The 25533-nt window shown below is 36.4% G+C and overlaps 1 protein-coding gene across 18 annotated transcripts in view; it reads left to right on the forward strand.

The window, feature by feature from the left end:
* The window catches only part of PLEKHA5 (pleckstrin homology domain containing A5), a 175227-nt gene that overhangs the window by 145333 nt on the left and 4361 nt on the right, over nt 1-25533 (forward strand). For 7 of the 18 annotated variants that reach the window (XM_074585687.1, XM_074585646.1, XM_074585704.1 and 4 more), the window contains 13 exons: nt 5451-5513; nt 6649-6729; nt 6864-7013; nt 8456-8557; nt 9682-9793; nt 10052-10098; nt 11752-11869; nt 15603-15718; nt 17040-17249; nt 20027-20185; nt 21503-21630; nt 22442-22590; nt 23731-23815. In XM_074585687.1, the coding sequence (XP_074441788.1) occupies nt 5451-5513; nt 6649-6729; nt 6864-7013; nt 8456-8557; nt 9682-9793; nt 10052-10098; nt 11752-11869; nt 15603-15718; nt 17040-17249; nt 20027-20185; nt 21503-21630; nt 22442-22590; nt 23731-23815 (1520 nt within the window). Of the gene's footprint in view, nt 1-5450; nt 5514-6648; nt 6730-6863; nt 7014-8455; nt 8558-9681; nt 9794-10051; nt 10099-10999; nt 11189-11751; nt 11870-15602; nt 15719-17039; nt 17250-20026; nt 20186-21502; nt 21631-22441; nt 22591-23730; nt 23836-25533 lie in introns of all 18 variants that reach the window. The other 11 variants (XM_074585769.1, XM_074585748.1, XM_074585788.1 and 8 more) reach the window with 5 other exon arrangements.

The raw sequence follows: 25533 nt of genomic DNA on the forward strand, positions 1-25533 counted from the left end.
TCAAAATTACTTTGATCTGGGGACTGTAAATCCAAAAGGCAGTGTCTGTTCATAAAGTCACAGCAGACTTAACCGTGCACACTTTCAGAGTATCTAGTGATGGTTGTAAATGGTAAGATGGAAGAAGAATCAGAAATGTGAATGGAAATATTGTCTTGTGAGTTGAGACCTGCATTAACTTATGAGCATGGCCAATACGTATCTGTTGGCACTGCAGTGTCTTAGGGATACTGGGGCTTAAGTAAATAATAGCTCCTGTCACATCAGGGAACGTTTAAGAAGTTTCTAGCCTCAGCTGGAATAAAGATGATGTTCTTAACTTAAATGACTTATGATACTTTGCAGCAGATGAGGTGTGCAATTCTGGCTGCCAGTCAGAAGGGAATGTCTGACCAGTTCCCTTACACTGGCATTTATGCCCTTGTGAGCCAAAATGACATACAAAGGTTGCATAGTTTGAAGAAAAAGAGTCATTCTGCCATGTAAAACAGTCATTTATTAGTGATGAATGCTTTGCCGTGTTTCAAAAAAAATGCTGCAGCTTAATTTCATGTTTCATTTTTTTGGAAGTCAGCTCCACATTGTAGATTTGCTTGTGATCCAGAAAAGTTGCAAGAATAATCTCCGCTTTCCAGAGGAAATTGGGTTGTGAGTGACTTTGATTTCGGGATCATCCAATTTGTGCTCCTGTGTGCAAAACAGGAGCTCTAACATGGAACCTGAAGGAACTATTTGGGAGACAAATGGGAGAATTATGGTGCCCTTGAGCCCTAAATGAAATTGGGTTTTGTTGTTTTGCTTGGTTGTTGTTTTTGTTTTTTTTTTAAAAGGAGCCTAGCTGTTACTTTTTTTTTTTAAAGCAAATCAATTTTCTGTAATAAGAGTATGTAAGACAAATAAGTCAACATACGTATAATGAACAGAGGTGCTTTGGATGTGTCAGAGTGCTCAGCTTCTAACACCAATATACACATATTCGAGGTATAGCCGTGCCTGGGCTAGTTGACCCACTTATTTAGGGATACCAATAAATTTCAGAGTGGTTTCTTGACAAGGCTGTGCTGTCAGCTAAGGTATCGCTACACAGCACTGCCGTCTCCTTGTAGACATACCTGCTGCTTCGTATTTGACACGGAATAAGCACCGGTTTTGACATTCTTGTCAAAGAAACAGTGAATCTAACGGGTCATGAAGATTGAATAACCTTTTGTCGCTAGAGACGTGGTCTCTTCAGGTCAATGTGTTTGCAACGCAGTGGCAGGCTTGGGCAGAAGAACCCATGCATAAGCTGGAGAATAGCAAGACCTTCTGCTATCACAGATGAAATTTCCTATACAAAATACTGCATTAACTGACTTCCAGGAAAGGATAAAAATGTACTCAAAAGTTCACTGCCTAAATAGTCTTCTAAACTTTTGTAATGCAAAACTAACCTGTTTAAAATTCTGGCCACTTATTTAAAGCTTAAACAACATATAATTTTTTATTCAAACAAAAATAAATTGTTTTTTTCAGTCATCTTTCCCACTGCTGTTTTAAAGGAATGTAAACAGTTGGGAGAAGCCTCTGTGTAAGCAACTGAAACCTGTTTTGTTGTTAAGATGATAAGCTAGTTTCTGATGACCATAACCATTTCTGCGGGCAGAGAAAAGGATCTTTCTTTACTTCAGTTCATTCAGTTCAGTTTTATGACTGAGCTCGTTTAGAGTTAAGCAAAGGAAAGCAAGAAAAGCTTGTATTTAATGAAAAATTAAGGTGTCTTGCATCCTGTTTGTTTGTAGTGATTAACAGTTCTCTAGTAAAATAGCTAAAATAGATACTATTTCAAGTGTGTTATTTATAAGACTCTTTTGTTTGTGATTTGTTACATCTTCACAGTTATTTAAATCCCTTTGGCTTACATCAGTCTGCTGTTCAGACTGCACTGTAAATGTACAAGTATAAGCCAGGGCAATGATTCCATATCATTGGACAAGAGGCAAAAGAAATAGAGGCTTTTTACAGCCTAGACCTATTTCTACCTTGTTTGGGTTTTTTTGTTTCTTTTTAACACTAGGTGAGGAGTGTTAATCTTATTTTCTAAAGCAGTATATGCTGATTTCAAAAAGTAGAATTATCCTCAGTTCCTCTTATGTGTGTGAGTTCTCTAAAGGGGGAAAACCGAAAATCCAAGTGCAACAATCTAACATCCAGGTCTTTGCTTGGATAATTGTTCTTAATACATTAAAACTGTATAAAAAATAGGTTTTGTCCCTATAAAGACAGGTAGATCTTGTTTATGGCATACTTCATCATCATTAGTAGTATTATTATACTTATAGCAGCTTCATACGTTTAAACTGTTATGAATGTTAGATTTTGAGATTTTGTAGGTAGAAATATTTTTCAGGTTTTGTTATGAACACAGGAGATGATTGTATTTGAGTGAAAAATCTTGTATTTCCAATTTGTATTTGAAACGTTACCTCCCACATTATGCAAAACTAGAGGAGAATCTTGCTTACTGTGGTGTAAATGCCCATTTGCCCTGCTTCATGATAGTAAGAAGTACTTTAAGAAAGTAAAAGAAAAGAAAAAACCAAACCTCTTGGAAGTCTGACTTTAACCTTGTGCTCTCCACAAAATGTCCTGGATTGTCGTTTTAATTTCCTAAGTGCAGTATCTTGCAGAGATTCTTAGTGTGCTCTAAGTGTGTGAAACTTCCTGCCATGTGTTTATTGAATCAAAATGGCTAGCGGAATCTGAAAATAGCTTATAAGGTAATGAGATAATACTGTCACTTAAATGTTTTTAATATTGACTGCTTAAATAGGTTTAAGTTCTTATGCCTCAAGAGAGAGATTTGCCTCATCTGCATTTATTTGGGAAGAAATTCCCTTCTTGTATTGTGTCTGTTGTGGTGGATTTATCCACTTGTGTGATTCATGTGGTATTGGCATTTGATGTAGTTGGGGACTGTACAGTGGGGACTCTAAAGTAGATGACAAATTATTTCTAACGCAAGATGGAGGTTCAATTAAGGTCACTTTACCTTTTCACATGTAAGATACATGTTTGACCAAACTCTGCGTTTGCAGTTTGCCTTTCAAAAATGGTAAGTTCTATTTGTAGGCATTCAGGGTGCTGCTCCTTAACGTTTGGGAGCTGTGTAGTGTATTTCACCATGTTAAGAGGAATGGACGTTTTTGTATTTGAGTAGGCAAATGTCGAGGAAAAGTGTCGAAGTCAGCAGCAAGTCATGTCAGTGGTTCAGTAGGTGGCACTCTTTCTCTGAAATTACTGTCCTGGTGAAGTGTTTGTAGGAACGGATTTGGTGAGAGAGACGTTTGTTGGATGCGACATAAAATACATTTCGATAACTTGATCGTTGGAGTTCTTATAATGCATTTTCCAGGGTTATGAGGTTGTTAACCTTGCCTGTAATGTGTAATTGCATTTTGTCTGCTGCAGTTCCTCTCATAATGCCAGTAGGATGCGATAGCATTCTGCACTTTTTGCCTTAAGCTGATTTATAGCTGTGCTGTGGAAGGAGGAGGTGCTGTTTTGTCAGAGATGGATTAAGTGTTTCGTACTATTTTTAGAGGTTTTGCGTTAAGTCTACGTAAAATGTTGCAGTAAAACTGTTGAAATGAAGTGGCTCTCCAGCAGCGCCTATTGTGGGAAGCTAGTACCGCTGACAAAAGCAAGAAGCTGGCAGCAATTTTAAATGTGTGACAGGATTTTAATAAGAAGAATTAGCACGTGTATAGTCATCTTTGAAAATGTGTTTTTGCTTTCTGAATACTTAAAATACATTACTTTTAGGAGTTAGGCAGGGATAAGGATGCTGAATTGGCAAGCTGTTTTCAACTTGGGTATAATTAAGGTTGAAATGCTGAAAAAATAAATATCTCTTTTTTTAAAAATTAAAAAAAAAAAAAAAAAAAGTAAAAAATACTGGCTTAAAAAAATGACATTTTTCCAGGCAAGCTATATAAAATGCTGAGCAGTGTCTTAGGAAGTTGTATTTATTTAATAGGGGTTAATCTTTCTTTGGTAAAATCTTGCTGTTCTAAAATATAACTAGGTTTTCTCTGTAAGTTAGAGACATTTGGCCATGTTTATGAGTTTTTTTTAAATATTTCCATTCCTCATTTTTCTCTCATTGTGATAAAATCAACAGTTAAAAAACACAACTCTACAATAGTAGGAGTTTAAATAGATATCTTAATTTTTGTGACATTCACGAGGTGCAAAAGTGCTGTGGCTTTTTTCATATTCCAACACTCATTTTCATAAAACGTCCATTTCAAAGAAAGTTACTGTGTGGTTTTAATACACTATACATACTTTTAAATTGTCACCAGGTGCATTTGCATGAGGTATGTGGACATAATGTCTTGAAATGAAACACTTAAGTGTGTTGAAGATTTAGTGTATGTTTGGAATGCTTGTCTGATTAACCATTCCCTAGTCCTTTTATTTATAAGTGTCCTTTAACGTGGACTTGTGTTTTTATAGTCTTTCTTGCACTATTAAGTCACAACGACCCAATTATGACAGATACATGGAAGGAAAGCATCTGTGTTGGGACCCAGTGCACACACGTTTTTAAATAGAATATGAAGGTTGATAGCGTGATGCCAATACTTGCTGTATAGGACAGCAAGTAGTTACCGTATATGACAGTCCATTCTAAAATGGGGGGAGCTACCTTTTTTCATGTAAAATATTTTTAAATCTTGTTACTAGTCAGTTCAGAGACTGAAAGAGTGAAGAACTTAATGTGAGGAGCTGTATGAAAGTAGCCTGAGGGTACCTTACATGCTGATTGGCGTGGGGAGACAGGTTGCCGAGGTTGAAAGATAAAATAGAAGGGCTTTCACTTATGGCATTTCTGGTAATACTCTGCTGGAGGGGAGGGAATCCATATGAAAAAGTAGGCAGAAGGGTATTTGGTGGCACTTACTGGGCCTGTAACAAGATACTTTACAGCTATGTTGTATACTTAGGTCATTCTGTTCTGATTTGAGGTTCACATCAGAATATCTTCCTTGTGAATGCACTTGACCTTAGTGGGCCCAGGATGGTTAATTGCAAGTAGAATGAGCCCCTGTATTTAGAAGGCACGTAAGAAAACGTACATAAAGAGGTATAACTGTATCAAGGTGTACTCTGGCAGTTTCATCTTCCTGCATAATCCATGTTTGATTTAGTTGTACATCTTTAAAAATCCAGTTTGCATTAGAAACATAGCCTGTTAAGTTAATGCAACTTTCTACTGACAGTCTGCTTGACATTCCATTTACTTATCTTCATTAATATATATTGGCTAGAAATATATTGTTTGATGTGGTGTGTCTGACTTACAAGCAAAAGCTGATTTCTGATTAAAACTCTTAAGCTGAACAGTAGTTTCACTTTCATGGTCCAATTAAGTTGTTTTATGGCAATATTATTCTTCCTTATAGTTAACACAAGAAGAATGTAGGGGTACACTATACAAATATAGAACTGAAGAGCTGGATATTGATGTAAGTCATTTGTATTTCTTCTTCCTTGGAATTTTTTGGTGTATGTCTCTATTTTGATAATAATTTCCCCCTTGACTTTTGGGTTTGAAAAGCATTTCATATTGGTGATTACCAACAGAAATTGCTTTGTGAAATTGAGAGGCATAAGATTCTTTTTGTAATAAGCTTCCAACTTGCAGGAAGTATTACATTTTAGGCTGAAATTTCAAGTATTATATCTGTTCAAAGGTTAATTGCTTCTAGAAAGGACTTAATTACTTCAGAAGGGAAAAGATCTGTAGTTGTTGTTCAGTTATAAGCATGAGAGATGTAACTTCTCAGGAAATAATGACCAATACTCCAAAACTGAAATTTGGCACGGGTAGTTACTGCTCAGAGTATTGGGTTGATAGTTACTACAGAAAAGGGGCTTGGTGTTTAAAGTCAGTTTTAAAATTGGTGGTGGAAAATACACACGTATAGTCATACTGTGTAGGCATACATACGCATGACTAGTCATTCTTGCACAATGCAACTAAGAGCAGAGATACTGATTTAAGAGACGTTATTTTAAGAGTAAAACGGAAAGCAGGCTTCCAGAGCAGCACAAAATGAACCAAAAAAGTTGTTCAAATAGAAAAGTAAACTGGTTCAAATTGGTTAGAGTGCACTGAGGAGTTACTTGCTCAAACTGGAGCCGGAGTGGAACAGTTTTAGTCATGGCCAAGCCTCGATTGGAGGTAAACTAGAGCATAACCTGGAGAGTATTAGTAGCTAAATATTAAAAACCTGAAATAAACCATGGGGAAAGACTGTGAATGTATGCAATATTCTTTATAATACTGAGGAATATGTAAATTAAAATGGTATTTAATACCTATTATTAAGTTGTAAAGATTTAGCTGTAGAATCATAAATTACATGTTTTGAGCCATGCTGTTTCAAGTTATAATAACACTTATTTCATAGTAACTTAAGAGGGTTTTTAAGGTTAATTTGAAAAAAAAACCACTGATACCTTCGGACTTTTGGAATTCATATTTGTGATAATAAAATTTTATAGAGATTTTTGTAATGGTTTGATCAAGTTATACTTTGATTGCTGAAGATGTTAAAAATTAAATCCTAATTGTGATCATTTTCTGTTATATATTAGGCTAAACTTAGCCGTTTATGTGAACAAGATAAAGTCGTACAAGCGCTGGAGGAGAAGCTTCAACAGCTACACAAGGAGAAAGTAGGACAATTGTATTTATTACCTAAAGTGGATGTTATTTTACATGCTTATTATCAGAACATTGGTAACTGAAATAAAATGAAAATCAGCCCAATGATGCAGAACATTAAAAATAATTCTTTTTATTATAATAGTACACGCTTGAGCAAGCTTTGCTATCAGCAAGTCAGGAGATAGAAATGAATGCAGATAATCCCGCAGCCATACAAAATGTAGTCTTACAGAGAGATGACTTGCAGAACGGACTACTTAGCACTTGTCGAGAAGTATCACGAGCTACTGCGGTAAGTAATATATTCGTGCCAGTAAAACTCAATGAAGCGTTAAACAGTTATCTTCATGTTCATATTCTTAATTGGGTTGTCTTTGGTTATTTTTCATGACATTCCAACAAAACCCAGTTGTCTTTTACCTGCTTGTATTTTTGTCAAAGGCAGTGGAAAAGTGATTTTTGTTTTTTTTTTCTTCTTACTATATTCATTGAGTAGTCTTTCTTTAATTTTATTTTTGGCCAGGAATGAGTGCATACTGACTTCAGTCAGTGTGGTAATTTTCACCTTTATAATACGAAAAATTGATTACAGAAGAAGTAAATAATGCAAATATGCTATTTTATGTGATGGAAAAATAGTAGCAAGCACAAACTTTATCAGCTATTCAATCAGACTTACTTTAAGCAAAAGCAGCTGCAGGATGAAAAGAAGAAAAGATTATACTGTCATGGTCTCTCTTAATAATGGGCCATTAAATTTAAAAGATCTTTCAAGTTATGCACTTTCAAAAACCTTTAAAAAAAAGAAACACAAAGGAAAGGAAGGGAATTGCTATTTACTGTCCTTTTCCACTTCGTGATCGTTTCTACATTGAAATGACAAAGGAAAGAAGCATTTTTGCCTATTACACATATGTGTGTGTATATATATCCACAAAGGTATTTCAGTTTCAAATTCCAGTAGTTTGCTGTGGTGACATTGACGTGGAGTAGGCCCTGAAATAGTGGTTTTAGTCTGAACGTTAGACTATGTTATAAAAGGGATTGGTTGGACAAGGAAAAGGGAATCAGGGGAAAGGAAATCCTCAAGATATACTTTCCCTCATTAACTTTTTAATCTATGCAAAATTGAGTGACCTGCTTGATGTAGGCTTAAAAAGGGAGATGGTAGAGCCGACCTCAAAGAAGATTTTCTTTCTGCACCTTTTCCCTTCTGGCGGGTGTAGTTTCAGATATGTAAAATAATGGTGCGTGAGCAGGCCTGGGGCGTTCCCTGGTAACCTCACAGGCAGGGTTGGACGACTTACATTTGTCTTGCCTAATGCATTGCGTATACACGCACACGCTGGGCACTCACACATATGTATTCTGTGTGATAAAAGAGACAGGTTTGCATCCATTTTTGTGGGGTTTCTGCCTCAGCGGAAGGACAGCTTAAGACCCACGTGCCTGCTGACTACAAAGACATATTCTGAAGATTTTGCCCTTGCCTATCTTTTCAGTTTGCGAAAAGACAAAATGCTGTTTGTTTGAATCCCATTCAGTATCATTAGAAAGTCAAAAAGCTGTTTAAACATTGCATTCTCTAAAATACATATTTATTTATTGCTGATATCTATTTATGCATAACTTCCTGAAGTTTCATGCCACTGAATAAAGAAAAATAAATATACTTTCTGGGTTATTTTTACTTGAATGTGCATTTATAATTCTTTACTTTTGTTATATGCTCAGGAACTGGAAAGAGCTTGGAGAGAATATGATAAATTGGAGTATGATGTAACTGTAACAAGGAACCATATGCAGGAGCAACTCGATCGGCTTGGAGAAATTCAGGTGTGGCATAGGTCTTAAAGTACATTTAAGTCACCTTCATTTTCTATGATTTTGTTTAAAAACTACACAAATTAAAAAAGGGGGACACGTGGTGCATTAACTTACAAAGTATAAAAAGAAATTAAAAGTTCGTAAGTTCTGAGGAGGTCTTCAGCTTTTCCTATTTTTTATTTTTTTTTCAAGCTACAGCACTGGTTTTCCTATGTCTGGAAGCCTCCTCTTTCTGTTTCAGTGATGGTGTCCAAGATAGGGTAGTTTTCTCAGGCCTCAATTGCTATGACAGTCATATTAAATCTTCACACAAATCCTTCCATTTAACTGACTATTTTAAAATGTAATTAAATCATTCTTTCAAAAGAAATTACAATAAAAAACATTTAAAGCATTGCTTCAGGTCTTCCGTATGAAGAGTTTTGACATGTATCTGATTAGCTCGCTGCGCTGTGGAGGACTGGGCAGTTAGTGTAAGTTCTGAATTTCTAAGGAGATCTTTCTGTGAGAGACGCGCACAGAGACGCACAGCCGCGTATCCGTACATTATCTGGACGAGGCAGATGGGTGTGGTCCATGCTGGGAGGCATTTAAAGGCTGTTTGCTCCAGGGATTGATTTTCTATGCGGCTATGAAAGGGAGATTACAAGGGAGCCCGAGAGCTGAGAAATTTGCGTTGCGCAATCCAAAAGCATGCATGGCTGTGAATGCAAATGGGCCCACAGTTTGTACGCTAGTATGGAAAACACCATGTTCATTTCCACCTGTTTTAAGGTTAGAACTGGTAATTCCTTTTCTCTTGTTGCATATATCTCCTGGGCAAAGTTTGCTTGGATTTTCTTTGGAGGCGGTAGATGCAATTCTGTTCTTCAGTGAATAGAACTAGCAAACTGCTGTCAAATTAACTGACATATTATGAAATTGCTTAATTTTACACTTTTTGTTTCTGGCAACATTTGAATGTTGCATTTTTATGGGAAAAGAGAGTTTCTGTCATTACTGCATTTTATTTTCCTTCACTGGGAAAGGCTATCCAGTGTAGTCTAAAGAAAGAAAAAGGTTTTCTGGGGGTTTTTTTGTGCTTGCAGTGCATTCTAATTTATCGCCTATATGTGCTGTTTGTTTACTGGCAGACTGAGTCAGCAGGGATACAGCGTGCTCAGATCCAGAAGGAACTGTGGAGAATTCAAGATGTCATGGAAGGTTTAAGTAAACATAAAGAGCAAAGAAGCTCTTCAGAGGCAGGTAAACTGATTGGGTTTATCTCATAGGAAGTGAGATGGGATCATATACATTTTTAAAGGATAAGCTCCATAGTTGCTTCTGTATGTTTGTAAAAATGGTACAATTGCTGAGAAAAGAAGAAAGCAATCATCTTTTTTTTTAAATTGATGGTTTGTGTAGCTGTGTGATAGCAACAGGTTATAGTTCATATTTTAAAAGCTATTTATTGAAAACAATTTTTCTCTTTCTTTCTGTGCCTTTCCACCTCCCCTCTAACAGGTATCATGGGATCAAGGACATTTTCAGCTATTAAATATAAAAATGAGGTATGGTTTTAGTATATTTACCATTTTAGCATCACTGAATTTCTAATATACATATGATAAAAATGAGCATTATTATAAATTGTTTTAAGGATGTCTGAAGTAGGTATTCAGTATGTTTCTGTGAAAATATTGTTTATGAATTAGTTTTAAAGACTGAGATCTCCACTATTAATTCTAAAACTTTCATTTGTTCTGTGTCATTATATTCTCACCAGTATGTTTCTCTTTTCCATTTCTCACCTTTCCCTCTCCCTAGACTCTTACCCTAGAAATACAAACCCTGATTTATGGATTTGTTTTCTCCCCACCACACTTTTCATGGGAAGAAATCATTGCTTTTTATGTCTATTCGCATATTGAGCCTGGTTCTCAGATGGCCAGAGCACCCACATGAACAGCTGAAACTGTGGGAGCTCCCAAATGTTCAGTTCCTCTGAAAATCTGGCTAGAAGTGACAGTTTTAAAGGGACATTGTCATGGTTGTCTAAAGCTTATGCAATATACATCTGGCTTACAGAACTTTCAAAAAGTCTAATTTATATACAAATCTTTAAAAAGATATTGAATTTAATTTTTAAAAGCATGATTCGAGAATTCATATGTGTCTAACAGAAGGTGCAGTTGTTAGAATTGAAAATCTTAATAAGCTGAATGATGAAACTATTGAAGTATCTCATCCTAGGTGGTAGTAATAAAATAAAAAGCAAACAAAAGAAGAAAGAAGCCCAAAGAAAATAAAGCTGTCTTGGCCTTTTTGGGTTATTTTTTAGTGTGACATTGTCCCTTTAAGTCCAAAATCTATAGCTGGTGTAGCTATGGTAATATATTTTTTCTTTTGAAGTTATAAATAATTGTAACAGGTGTGCACATCTAAATAAGGTGACTATTCTACAATCTTTAGGAAGAGGAAGTAGTCCCACCTCGTCCTCCACTCCCTCGGTCCTATGACTTTACAGAGCATCCTCCCATAATCCCCCCTCTGCCCAGTGATAGCAGCTCCTTGCTCTGTTATAGCAGGGGCCCAGTACATCTGCCAGAAGAAAAGAAGATTCACCAAGTTCAAGGATATCAGAGAAATGGATCTTACTGTGTAAGTGGCTTAAACTGCCACATCCTTCTTGAAGCATCCCCCTGCCTTTGTGCAGTCACAATTTTTTTTTTTTTGGTCATCTGGCTACTTTTGTGTTATGTTTTTACTTTTGGCTACTTAGTTTTATTTATAGCTCCATCATTTGCTCTTCGCATTTGCCTGTCATACATTCTGTGCGTATATAAAATGTCTTAAGACTTAAATGCCTGTATCTGAGTAAATTTCAGAAAATTAAATTCTTCTACTCACAAGTTCTTAAAAAACTCTAGGCTCAGAATCAGTTTTTCCTGAAGCCTTACACAATTTTTTTTCCTGAAGATCATTTAAAAGAAAAAAAAAAAAACCTCCACATTTTTATGGTAATTTTTTTCTGTAATTTCTGAAAGTCTGCACGTTTTTACTCAAATTAACTACAAAGAATACTGCCACAATAGCACGTGAACAATGAAACGTTGTCTTAAATTGAGAGCAGAGTCATCACAAAATAACTGTTTTGAGTCTTAAGACATAAATGCTTGTACAAAAATACCTGTTTATTTACCTCCTAACTTGTTGTTCCTCAGGGTCCTGATTATAGGCTTTATAAGAGTGAACCGGAGTTAACTACAGTAGCAGAAGTGGATGAGTCTAATGGCGAAGAAAAAACAGAACAAATTTCAGAATCAGAATCTACAGCTAAAGGTTTGTCCCCAGGCGTGGTGTTTACAACCTTTCAGCCTTTTTCACAGGGAATACAAAGCTTTAACTGTGTTATAGAAGCTGTCTCATCATTCATATTTTTGTAGCCTGCCCATTTTTTAATATGATGCAACAGCTTCCACGATAAAATAATGATTTAATTATATGACGAGAAAGATTTCAGTCAATTACACCGCAGAAAAATCAAACATTACACTCACCAACAACCCTGAAATCCTTATTGACACCATGTCTAATCACATCACTCACATTCCCCACACACCATTCCCTTGAACAATTACCCATTTTATGTTCTTGCCCTTGAACAATTATTCAGTTTTTGAATCAAGCTCCCGATGTTATGTCACTGGAACGTCCAAAAAGGCAGCACCACAGAATTTTCAGGCTCTCATAAGGCAGGGAAACAATGTCTTTTTCTTTTTTTAATCTTGTAATTGTTGAATTGCCTTCTGTCCTCTGATAGAATAGGAATAATGATCATGACCTTGGAGCGTACAGACAATAAAGGTCTTTGCAATTGCTAAATGCTTTAGATTCTTCTCTTCATCTAGCTTCCATAAAAGCTGCTAATTGCTTGGTAGAGTCTTTTACCAGGAAGTGCTTCTCAATTCTGTTTGTTAAAACACACAGAATAGTTTGTTAAAGGTGACTTCAGGAAAAGCAGTTTGAGCACCTCCCAAAAACCATATTAAGAGCTTTTAGAAAAATTAACTAAACTTATCCATTTTTCTACCATAATGGTTGGCGTTTCCAGTGCCAGCAAGATCACTGCCTTCTGTTCTGGTAGTTTGACTAAGGCGTACGTAGCAGGCTGGTGCAACAGTACCAGCATTCAACCAAGAACTATGATCGTATAAGGGTATTATTTTCATCAGAATGGTAATGGAGGTTTTTAAAACTAAGGTTAGCATATAGTTCAGGTGTAAACAATGCGAATGGCCCTATGATAGATGATATAATTAACAGACCATTAGTCAATTCAGATTCGCTATGGTATTTCCTGAGGTATAATGTTCATATACAGGTTTTATTGACCTTTGGTGTTCCAGATTGTTTATAGTAATCTGTGACAAGAGGGAAAACAATTGTCAGGACAATATAAGAAAGGCTGCACTGATTATATGAAGCAAACCCATACTTTTTGAGCACCCCAGTCTGCTTTCTGTCTTCTTCTGTAAAGACAGAAATAATTTTATTACGTCCATTTTGTTGAAAAAGCAGTCCTCAGTAAGGCAAAGCAATAATACAAATTCTTCTAATATAAATAATATTTGGGGTTGAGGTGGAGAATAGTTGCTGTGGTAGCAAGCAGCAAGAGGCTTTTTATCTTCCTGAACAGTGTGAAGTGAGTTTATCATAGCTGTGTTTTATCATGCGGTCCACGCTTTTGAGCATGTGAATTTTCTAACAGATATTTCTTGTTCTATGTATTCACTTGTAATAACAATTCCCATGCAGTAGGAAAAATATAACCATTCCTGTTTGTTTCTTATAGTGCATATGCCATTACAACTATATGCTGTTTCAACAAACATTTTTATGACATTCTATCTTAACAGTTTATACGCTGAAAAGGAAAGAAACTCAAAGGCAGCTCATCTCTGCAATTATTCTTTCTTGCCGTTTTAAGAAGTCATACTTAAATGACATTGTTTCCTATTAAGGGTGGTTCTAAAAATCTGTAAATTTGGGGGGAAATTTAAAAGTTGTTTTTCTAGTTCATTGTGCAGGTTACTGTACTAGACGCTTCTCATGTTTCTTCTGTCAGCCATTTCCCTCTTTTCAAATGTCAACAATCAAAGAGAAAAGTTTTAATAGGACTGTATTCAGTATCCCTTACAGCTGTCTGCAAGCAAAGGAATATTTATGGCCCGAGTGGTACATAAAGGTGACACAAAGGGAAAAAGGACTTCTACTGTGTTTTATCCTTTTCACATCTAAAGGAGACCCAAACTGTTACTTTATAGTTTTTGTTTTGAATGATGGATTTGGCATTCAAATACCTCCAGACTGTTTTGTCAGCCTATCAAACAATTTGGAGAAAGAGTTGAGCCTTCACCAAGTCAGTACATCCTCTGAAATCTGTGCAGCTTCAGGAAAAACAAGGAGAGATAATTTGGCTATCAAAGAAGACGTTATATCTATTTTTAGGCAAAATCAGTGAGGAAACAATATTTGTAATAGTTTGATTTCCCGCGTGTATCAAGAAGCAAAAATGCAGCATGTGTTATTAAATAATATCTGTATGTTTTGGTAAGTTTTAACTCGCTTCACTTTTCTACCAGCTTAATTACATTTTGGCAGGGTTTCTCTAAGTAGAAAAGCTAGTGGTGGATATTTTTATGAGTTCCCTGTCCCTAAAATGCAGTGAGCTCCAAGGCTGAGGACATGGTCCCACAAGCATAGGCACAGCTAACCACACCAGATGATGCCAACAGGTTTCAGACCAGTGCTGTTACGGGCACCGCACAAACAAGACCAGCGCTCACATGAAGGTGACGCAACACAAATGGCATGATCCTGTTCTCACTCACCAGCTAAGCGAGCTCAAAGCTTGCTAACTGATCTCATACGCATACAGACATGAGCACACGTGTGTGCACACACAAATGAGTTCATCCAAGAACTGCACAGACCTGTGGTGTCTCCATCAGTCAACTCTCAGTACCTCTGGCCCCTCCAGTATCTGAATCCTAGACCTAAGGTCTCTTGGACAGCTGGCACCCGCACCTTGTGTTCTTCTTTCCATCTAGTCTTGTCTTAAGTTCGTTAGCATCTCACAGACAAAAGGTTCCCCCTGGTAGCAGGTCCAGACTTCTGGTCCCTCTGGTAGCCGACCCACAGACCTGCAGTCTTTCCCGTCTTTGACCCCCAGACCTATGTATGATCTTTCTGTAGTTGTCTGCTACTGGCAAGTGAACCTGGCTTGAAGATCGCTAGCGTCTCTTACAGATGCAGAAGGGAAAGCGTACTCACATGGAAAATACTTAAGAACAAAGTTTAATAAGAAGATAGGACAGGCTGCAATGCTAAGGCACGGGGCTTGCTCAGACGAGCATACTGACAAACGTCTTGTTTATGCAAAGCTCGTCCCTCATATTCCCCCTCCTCTCTGTTATTCCATGCCTGTTCTTTCCCATCCGCCTTGCCCCATCACTTTCACGGCCTTTGTTTGCTCCTAAGTAAAAACCCACCCATAATTACTTTTTGTTCTTTGGTCCCACTTTTGCTAAATTTTGTATCTTCGAAGCATTACCTAGGTAAGCTTGGCCTTAAGTGGTAGCACTGATGCCTTAAGTGGTAGCACTGATGCCTCAGCACTCTGCTGGCCGTGCAAACTCCATTCCGCAAAAAGTTCCCAGTACTGCCGTCCGATTGCCTGTGAAGTTTGGCCATCTTTCACGTAATTCTCCTTCAACCATCTTTGAAATCTAGCCATTCCACATGGTGCTATCTAACTTGTGTCTGTTTCTCACAGGCAAATTTTTTTATGTTTATATTTTTATGTCCAGCAATTTTTCGTGCTGTGTGCAGTAGTTTCCCATGCAGAAAGTCATCTGCCTGCGTACCTTAACAGAGGTGAATAATAAGGCATTAAGGTCTTTGCTGTCTTTTGAAGAATAGTTTTCGAGGCTGACAGTACGTATTTTCTAGAAAAAAAAAGTTTTGGCAATGTTTTGCATAGCACTTAGAATATCGCTTTACTGTGTCTCAGGTTCACATTTTCCTGTGGGAGTTGTACCACCCAGAACCAAATCGCCAACGCCAGAGTCTTCAACAATAGCATCTTACGTCACTTTGAGGAAGAATAAGAAGATAGATCTAAGAACGGTACTTTAAACAAAACTTAGAGCATTGATGGATAACGATGTGTTCATTTCTAAGTTTAATTTCTGTAGTTGCTTCAAAAGTTGGAGTCATCTTTTTAATTTTCTTTACAAAAAAGTTCACTGTTATAAAAATAAAATATACTAAGTTAAAGGAGACAGCTGTAGAGAGAATGACAAAATTATAAAGGTTGTGTTCGTTAAACTGCATAGAGACACTCAAACTGGGCAAGAGCTAAATGGTAATGATAAATCTACTCAGCTGCTGAAGTTCAGGTTTGAGTTGAAAGGACATGAAGCATCTTGGGTTAAAACTTCGAAGGCCTTGTGTTTGGCTTCTGGGGAAGTTTAACAGCCATTGTATAACAAATACTGGCTTTTTTTTTTTTCATTACAACAATGATTTGGTAAATACCTAAAGCAGCCAGAAAATAGGGATACAGTAAGCAACATGTGGGTAATAAGCCTGGAATTTCAGTTTAGAATGTCCTGTAGTCTCTGGGTTGAAGACAGGTGTTTACGTGCAGTTCATGCAGAAGGGAGGAAAACTTTTGCCGTAGTTACAGGATGAATAGACGAGGAGAAGTTATAGGAGAAATGGGAGAGGAGAAAGTCTTGGGATGTTGGCTGGAAAAAGAATACCGCTTTTCAGAAGTGAAATCAGTTACTGTGAATGTACTGAATGCAGCTGATTAGCCCAAAGTAAAATTTTTTCTGTCATACAAAGTACAGATCTATCCGAAAATCAGTGAATGTCAAGAACAGCGTAGGTAAAGTGATGGTTGTTATTTTGGGAATAATATAATGCTTAGAATTACAGATTTTTTAAGTGGCGGTAAATTAACTTTGTCTCAGCCTGCACTTGGTGTTAAATGATGTCCAGCTGTAGTTTCTCTTGAAATAAAAAGACAGAAATCACTGTTAGATCAACGGGTATAAATGTCCTGGATCATTACATTTCGATTATGTTTCTGTCTCAGTCAAGTAACTTGTGTTTGCCTGTCATTTAACATCTGGTAAATTGTTTCAACTTGACAGCATGGCTTTAAGAGAGCACCTACCCGTTCTGTTAATGTTTGTCATTGATGGTGGTAATGTCACTGTTCAAAAAAGCAAATTATTCTTTCCTTTTATTCCTTTTATTTTCAGTTTCAGTGTTCATTTATTAATAGTTTGTTCCTGTAGTTTCTTCACATATATGAGATCTTTACTTGCCCACTATTTTTCTACTTTTTAGTGACTTATTAGGTGATTTTTTCTGACAAGCTAAACAGTTCAGAATCTTGCTTTGTTAAAACAAATATATATATATTGTTCCATTTAAGGAAAGACCAAGAAGTGCAGTGGAGCAGCTGTGTCTTGCAGAAAGCACACGGCCTCGAATGACTGTGGAGGAGCAGATGGAAAGAATAAAGAGACACCAACAAGCTTGCCTGAGAGAGAAGAGAAAAGGACTCAATATTATTGGCGTTTCAGACCAATCTCCTTCACAGACTCTGTCGCTTGTCAGAGATAATCCATTCAAATTGGCACAGGTGGGTCCCACGGTATTCAAAAACTTTACAGTGTCTAATTAAAAAAAAAAGTTACAAAATTGTTGGGGTTTTTTTTCCAAAATCACATGATACTGTAGGTGTCTATTTGAGACTGCTTGTATAGAGTGACAGTCACAATTCTCTGCCAGACACAATAGAAAGGGATAAGACAATCTTCATGCTTATACCTAATCGTGGTAGAAGTCACTTTTGTCTTTTTGGAAAATAAATGGTTCAAATCTACATATGTTTCATTATGCATTGTGATGTTTGTTGACGGGTTTTTTTTGTCAAATTGAGCAAACAGCATGAGATTGCAAGCTTTGTGACTAAAAGCAGTGTCAGGGAGAATCATGATTCCATCGATGTATAAATTATGAAGATTTTTCTGCCATGTAAAACATTCAAACATCTGTAACATTTTTAGGTAGGAGTGTGTATTTATGATGATAGCTCTTAACTGATGCTCTTCTGCTGTGGTTTTTGAGCCCATAAATACACACAAGTAGAACCCCCTTGCTTTTGTTTTCACTCAAACAGTTAAGGCAAAGAAGTGAGTTTTTTTAAACGGTTAAGGGTGGGAAGAGAGGAGGAAGGTGTAACTGCTTGTCATTAACCAGGAAATACTATCCTGAATATACATCTAAAAAAAAAACCCAAACCAAACAAACCAAAAAAAACCCCCAAACAAACACAAAACCCAACTAACAAGCAAAAAATGTCACACCACTTCAGGAGAAAAAAAATCAAATAGATTCACAGTAGTGGATGTTAGACTGCCTACTACTTTCCAAATGCAAATAATTAGTTTTCTTTTTCAGTAGCTTCATGGGGTTTTATATTTTCTTTTAAATCTTCTGGCATACTTTTTTCCTCAGACCACGCTGGGTTTTGATTGTTTTTGGTTTTTGATTTTTTTTTTTTACACCAATGTGGACCTGCCGCCTTTTATGTTTCTTAAGCATTTTAACATGGGATTTTCCAAAACCACCTTAAATGTATCGCACTGTTAAAACATCATGTATTTCCAAAAAATTTTTAGGTGGTGTTTTCGTTGGGTTTTTTTTTGACTAAAAATGCTAAACTGCCTTCAGAGCTATACAAAAGTTACTTTACCTTCAACAACACTGGATCCCCAGAAGGCACTGAATTCAAGTTTTCCTTTGCATTAGAGCATCTGTATTTGGGATGACATCATGAATGCTATATATGAAGGGGGGGTCGTACAAATATTTTTGTGATTAACACCGCCTTTGTCAAGAAGAGGACGTGCAAAGCAAAGCTTTGCAGATGTTTCTTTTTGGAGTTTTTACAGGGGCGTTTGAGCTTTACCACTTTCCTATGGCATCGTTTCATACCTCGAGGTGAGGAATCTGCAGTCCATGTACGTGTCATTCCTGAGTAGCCAGCACATTGGGAGCAGAGGGGGGAAGGGGCCAAATCCTCTGTGCCAGCACTTCTTGCTATACAGAACTCAAAGGAGTTTTGTTCACGTCAGCATGTTCTTCAGTCTCCTGTGTGAAATCAGTGCTACGTGGATGAGAGAAGAAATGTATAGAATAAGCGAGAATGCGTCTGAATTGAGTATTTAGCTAGTAGTCTATGCTAAAAAGTCATTTTTTCTATCACAACTTTAATCCTTCCAGAATGTGATTTGGCCAAAAAGCCCCAAGATGAGGTATTACACTGTAGCAATAGCTCTTATTTTTAAAAGCATAGTTTCTATGCCTGTTGATTTTTATACAGCAAAATGGTGCAATGGCATTAACTACTGGAAGTCTTTTCAACTGGAGTTTGTTTTTTTTTAAGAATTGGAGGAAAAAAGGGAATTTATAAACAGCCTGCTGTGTAATTTTTAAGTGATTACCAAAATAGAAGAGGAAGTTGCTTCACAATTATTATTGTTTGGGACAAGTGTATGATACGGGCACGCAGTTTAGTTAGGAAAGTAGAGAGGTTGATTTGTGAACTGGCTTACATGGAATTTCCTCTTCATAGAGTGCATGTGCTAAATCACAGGAATTCAGACACAGGATTTATTACTCGCATAGCTTTTGTTTCTCTCTGCTCTTGTACTTAGTTTGGGAAGACGTATATGAACCTCATTTCAGTTCAGTTTGCTACTTTGCCAACATAATGTTTGCAGTTCACAATCTTAAGTCATCTCTACCATCCTTTGTCGAAATTTTTATATCAAATTATTCTCTCTGCAATTGATTTATTCTTTTTCTTAAGGAATAAGTAATATCTTCTGCCATTATCAGATGCTATGTTGTCCTCTGTTAAACCAGTTAACAGTGTAGGCTTGGAAGATACCCAAGATAATTGGACAAAGTGTACGCAGGTGCACTGTGAATTTTGTACTGAAAGCAGATTTTTATCCATCTTTTTTTTAACCAGGAAAAGCTATATTAAAAAAAAACCCATCAGTGGTTACGAATGCAAGTAAGAATGCTCTTAAGCCTATGTGTGACTGAGCTAAATGTGAATGGAATTTCAGAAGATAAAGTTGACTAATAAAAATGCTGGAGGTTTGGGGGAGGGGACGCAGAAGGTGCAATTATCTTACTGAGAAAAAAAAAACTATTAGAAAGGCTGAACTGTTTTGAAAGGTAAAAAAAAATGAGAAAATTTTAAGTCCTTAACAATTTCCATTTTCCTTATTGCAATGTGGTATGCTTAAGGTTTACCACAGTCAGAGGACAGCGCAAGACTCAGAACTGAAATTGTGATAACTTTCTTTAAGGCTACGTCTGTGTATAATTTTTTTTCCACAGAATCGAAAAAAGGATGATACCGTATCTAGTAACATGAAGGAATTAGAAAGCACCAGTACAGAAAATAATTTGAAACAAAATAATGGAAGTCCTGGAGAAGAAATAGTGCAACTAAAGCATGATGGAGAACAGGAACATAATTCAGGTTTTACTAAAGAGGTACTAAACTGTCCGTTATTGAGCTGTTCATCAGCCTGTCTTGCAGTAGAAAAATATTCTGAGCCACAGACAGCAGAGTATGGAAAATGGAGCCAGTTCCTTTTGCTTGGAAGATTAAGAGATCTTTTGCATATAACAAATATTCTACAGAGAAGCACATAATTGTATCAGATCTGTCTATCGCTGAGATATTGAATTTTCTTGTATATGGTCTTCTTAAATTTCATTTTACTTAACTTTATCTGTTACTATCCTGATTGATTGGAAAATTGCAAAATTATGGTCTTTACTTCTTTGGAAACAAAGCTGATACTAATGCATCTTTAAATAATAATCATTGATCTGTTCATTGCTTAGGATATCCCAGTGTCACTTTTGACAATCACTTAATACACTTGACTTATTTGTTTGGTTTGCTTTAGTGCATCAAATAGTTTGTAGGAAGCAGAATAGAGCTGACATAACAATTTATACATGAAAACAGGTGGTAACTGTAGTCTGTGCTCTTTGGTCACGGGATTGATATCTGTCTTGAAATAGTCTTGAGCTGACTTGGCAGTGAGTTACTTTGGTGTTTCTGCTTCTAAAGTGCTCTCAACATTCCGCAAAAGCAGACTGACTGTGAAGAACAGATTACTGGAGTCATTTCTGCATAATCGTATCCTGCTATAGTATAATATTTTTTTAAATCTTGCGCAGAGTATTTTTTCTTTTCTGTCCATATTCTTCAATTAATCATCCTTTGCCTTTCCTTTTCCACACCATTTTTCCTTTTGTTTTCCTATTTTATATTTAGCGTTTTTAAACCTATTTCTGATGGAGAACGCGATAAAATAAAATAATTAACTTCTATTGTTATTCTTTAAAAACACTTTATATTGAGAGTCTGTTGCTTTCTTAGGTGTGCAAATCTTTTAAAGGAAAATTATGTAATACACTTATATTGGTTATATCGAATCAGATCTTTAAGAGCAGTGTCCAGGCTCATCAGCAATATATTCCAGTAGCTGAAATCTCTGTTGGCATTGTGAAAAGAGGGATAGCATGAAAAAATCGGCTGTAATCCAAAGAGTTCAGATAAGTTCTGGAAGTTATTAAGCCAGCCCCTGCCCCTTGGCTCTGCTATAAGTTCCAGGATAACTCTATTAACCTGAATGGTATTGATAAAAATTTCTTAAGTTATGTAATTCTGAGTTACTAAGTATACATGATGGCAAAATTTGTCTGTTAATAAAACTGTTTCCTGATACTGTATTTCTTATCTACCACTTAGTATGTGTTACAGCTTTTTGTTTCACTATTTCGATTTTTTTATAGCTGACAAAAACTGATGATCTTTTATCAGATGCACATGTTGTATCTGACTCAAAAGAAGTGAGTAATGAAGAGAAAGCAGAAAAGGAAAAGAAAAATAAATTGGAAGAAACACATGATGGTGATATAAGGTAAAAATAAAACAAGATGTTCAGAGGCTATTTTAAACTTGCACGTTGTATTTATTAGCTGAATGGACCAAGCAACTAATGAAATACTGTCGTAAATAAGGTGTATTTATATGTTTTTGAGGGGTTTAACATATAGAGAAATCTAGTGAGAAACCTAACCACTGGGTGGGTTCAGTAAGAGACGATGAGTTGGTGGGAGGAGCAGTGTTTAATTTCAAGTGTTGCCCCAGTTATAAACAGGATATGTTCATAATCCTTGCTTTGGGATACAAAATGTATTTAGTAATGTCAGTTTAAGCCTTGTATCATTTTATTCTGGAAGCTTCAGCCAGGCTTCCATAGCAAGCTCTTTACCTCTGATATTTAGGAAAACGTCGTATTCAGGAGCAGAATAAATAGCTTATTCTATATTTCCTGCTTTAACTTTTATTTCGCTATTTTGGACTATTGCAGAATTAGAGGAATATTGTTTCTTGGATATTCCTATTTATGGATTCATAACTTTATTGTAAGTTGGACTGCAGCTGCTAAGTGAGTTCTTCCATCACGCCATAGGTTTCTCACACAGTAGGAAATTGCATGAGTCTGTAGAGGAAAGGATTTCGGTTTCCAGAATTTTTTTTTTAAGTCTAACTTTACAAGGTAGAAGGGTGCCAGAATGCGCGCTTAATTTATATCACACAAACTTGCAAGTTGCAACTTTTTTTTTTTTTTTTTATTAAGAGAAGAAAATTAAATTGTAACTCTTATACTTAGTGGTTAACACCTGAAATGAAGTTAGAGTGAGTTCTGAACGCTGTGCTTTTTTAAGCAGCTCGCAGAGTGTGACCACAGTTACAAACCACAAACCCAAAACCAGCTCGGAAGAAAGTGAAGCAGTTAGTGTTCAAGAACAAGGAGGGATTATGTCTTCATTTGAATTAGCAGCACAGTCTTCAAAAGGAAATCAGGCAACAGCAGGTATGGAAAAGAGCTTGACTGAAGCACAATTTACACAATACATATGTAAAACTGTATTGCATTTTGATGCCGTGAAACCCTTGTGAATTGAAAGTGCTGAACTAGTCTACATGTCGAGTGTATGATTTTATGACATAGAGAAGAATAGTTTCCCAGCAGACAACTACAGAAATTCCATTTTTCTGATGTTTTAATACAAATTTTATGGTTGCATTTAATTTGGGGAATTAAATAACTACTGCCAGAAATTGAGTCATACTATAGTTGCTGGTTGGAGCAAATCGTTCCCTATTCATTTTGTAGAACAGCATCTCAGTCCTGGATATGTATAATTTACCCTTACCTCCGTGCTAATGGATGGCCTCAGGGATGCCCAAGATTGAGGAATTCTTGAGAGTTTCCAATATATCTAGTAGATTTTGAACTAGCAAGTAAAAGACCCCAGTTTGGTCAAGTTTTCAGGAGTAAGAAAAGACGAAGAAACCGAAAACACTAGCTGACTGGTAAAACAACCGGTGGTGTTTTACTTTGCAAGAAGAGAAGGCTGGAGTAAAGCAAAATTGTTTGCAAGGAGAAAAAAAGGAAGGGAGTATTTAAGGAAGGAAGAAGATAGAATTTAAGACATTATTATAGGATATCTGGTGATGGGAACAGTTAAGTAAGCCAAATGGTTCAATTTATGGATATAAAAGGTGACCTGGACCTTTGTAGTACCGTCAGCAATCCGTTCTGTGACTTGATAATCAAAACCAGAACTTGTAAATACATTTTATAGTGCTCAGGAGAATAAAAAATGCTTAGTTAACCTGAGCTGGGATATAAAGGCGGGTGTGGGAGTATGCTGACTAGTTAAATTTTACTTTCTTTTTTTTTTCTGTCTCTTTTTGCAACATAAATAACACATCAGCATTCATGTGTCTGTTGTTTATTCCTTAGGTGTTCCACTAGTCGTTTATAGGCCTGAGTAACAATCTCTGTTGAGAACAGCTATGCTTTCCCCCGAACTTGTGCTCATTGTGCTGATCAGATTTTAAGTCTCTACTTATGTAACTTTCATTTGGTTCTGCTTATATTTATTATGGCTTGAAATCATGCCTTCTGTAACTTGTATTCTTATTTGTCTTGCTGTATGACTCGCAGTGAAAAGTTTGCCTTCTTCACCAGAATCGTCATTGTCACCAGCTCCATCTACACAGACACAGCTCACAGAAGGATCACATTTCATGTGTGTATAGTTACAGAGAAGTACGTCTTTTTTTCCCACCCCTCCTGCCATTTTCCTAATATTTTTCTAAGTATGTGTATTCTAGTTATTTTTCTGAGAATCATCTGTAGACAATACTTGGCAAGACAAAGTTATCTGCAATGTCGAATATAAACTAATCAGAAAACAAAACAAATACATGTACTGATTTGCTTGCAAGTAACGTATTCTCTATCCAAATACAAAGAGAAAGGACTAATTGGCTTATCAAGCACATTCTCCACAAGAGGCAAGATAATAGCCCTTTGAATTACATGAGAGACCTAAGCTGTTACAAAACAGACACCCAGTGAAGGTACGAGCATCAGTGTTCAGGCACAAATGAATCTTGATGCTTCAGTCCCGGTAACAGCTACATCTCTTCGTGATGTGTAGGAGCAAATGGTCTAATGGCCCAAAGAGTTTATGGCTTAAGACATAGATGACTGAGGCATGACAAACAGGAAGGGAAAAAATGAGGGTGGAAGAAATGTAACATTACAAAACTTTTCTTTTTTTTTTACTTTTTTTTTTCTTTCTTGCTATAGAGAGAGCCCCATGCAGCTTCTCTTCCCTTGTTCGTAGTAGGTGATTTTTTCTAGGAATCAAGTTAGAAAGCACGAGTTAGGCTAGATTTACATGTTGCTACCTGCACTGTTACCTACTTAATGAATGGAAATGGAAATATAAGTAAGCATATTTGTTTATGCAAGTGTTTAAAGAAATTAATAGGATACCAGTGTGAATGCTTCAGCAATTTACCAGCATTTAAATTAATCCACATTTCTTTGTTGTCAGGAAGTACCTGTTTAAATAAGCTGTCTACTAAAAGAATGAACTTTTGTTTCAACAGTAATGTTAAATGCCATACCTAATGTAACTCAAGAAAATTTTAAAATCAAGAAAACTTTAAAATTGAGATGTTTTCAGTCATTTAGCATGAGGAGATATGAAAATGCTTCCCCCCCCACCCCCATTACTGTCCCAGTCAGTATTGCCAAGCTTTTGTCTTAGCAAAATTAGACTTATTCATCACAGACACCTTTCTTGTATGAACTGTGGCCAGGAAAATATTTATAGTGTTAAAAAAAAAAAAAAAAGGAAATTATTTTCATCTTTTCCCATCTTTTTCTCCTTTTGAGAGAATGGAAATGCACTCTTCACATTCAGTACTGGCATCTGTGTTGCTGGCTTAATGGTGGATGTGGTCTGTCATGGTGAGATTTAGCTTAGACTTTTGTACTTTTATTCAAAAGTTTTGTTACAGAACTATTTAAAAAAGATAAGTGGGACTATTCGGTTTTTCTGGAAATACCGATTTGTGTTTTACAGTTTCACTGTAAAAATACACATGCATTTCTCATGCATCTTCTTTTTAAATAGGACAAACATCACCCCATCAACTCAGTTTCAGGTCAGTAGTGAAACTAAACTGAAACTGCGCTGCTGAATCCTGTCTACAGCCACAGCGCGCTTGTCTTGAAAGGGGAAGGAAACTATAACGTTATAATTTTTTACGGTATTATGACGGTATAATCTTTTACCAATTGCATTAAGTTGCTTTTGGCTCTTGTCATCGGCTCAAATGATTAGATCAGCAATTTTTTTATTTTTTTTTAAATATTTATGCTAAACATGAGATCAGCGAAAGTGAAGCGTTTATGTAGTCATCTGCTTTGTAAGTTAATGCCCAGGCCTCG

Source organism: Larus michahellis, chromosome 1 (genome assembly GCF_964199755.1).
Source record: "Larus michahellis chromosome 1, bLarMic1.1, whole genome shotgun sequence".
NCBI lineage: Eukaryota > Metazoa > Chordata > Aves > Charadriiformes > Laridae > Larus > Larus michahellis.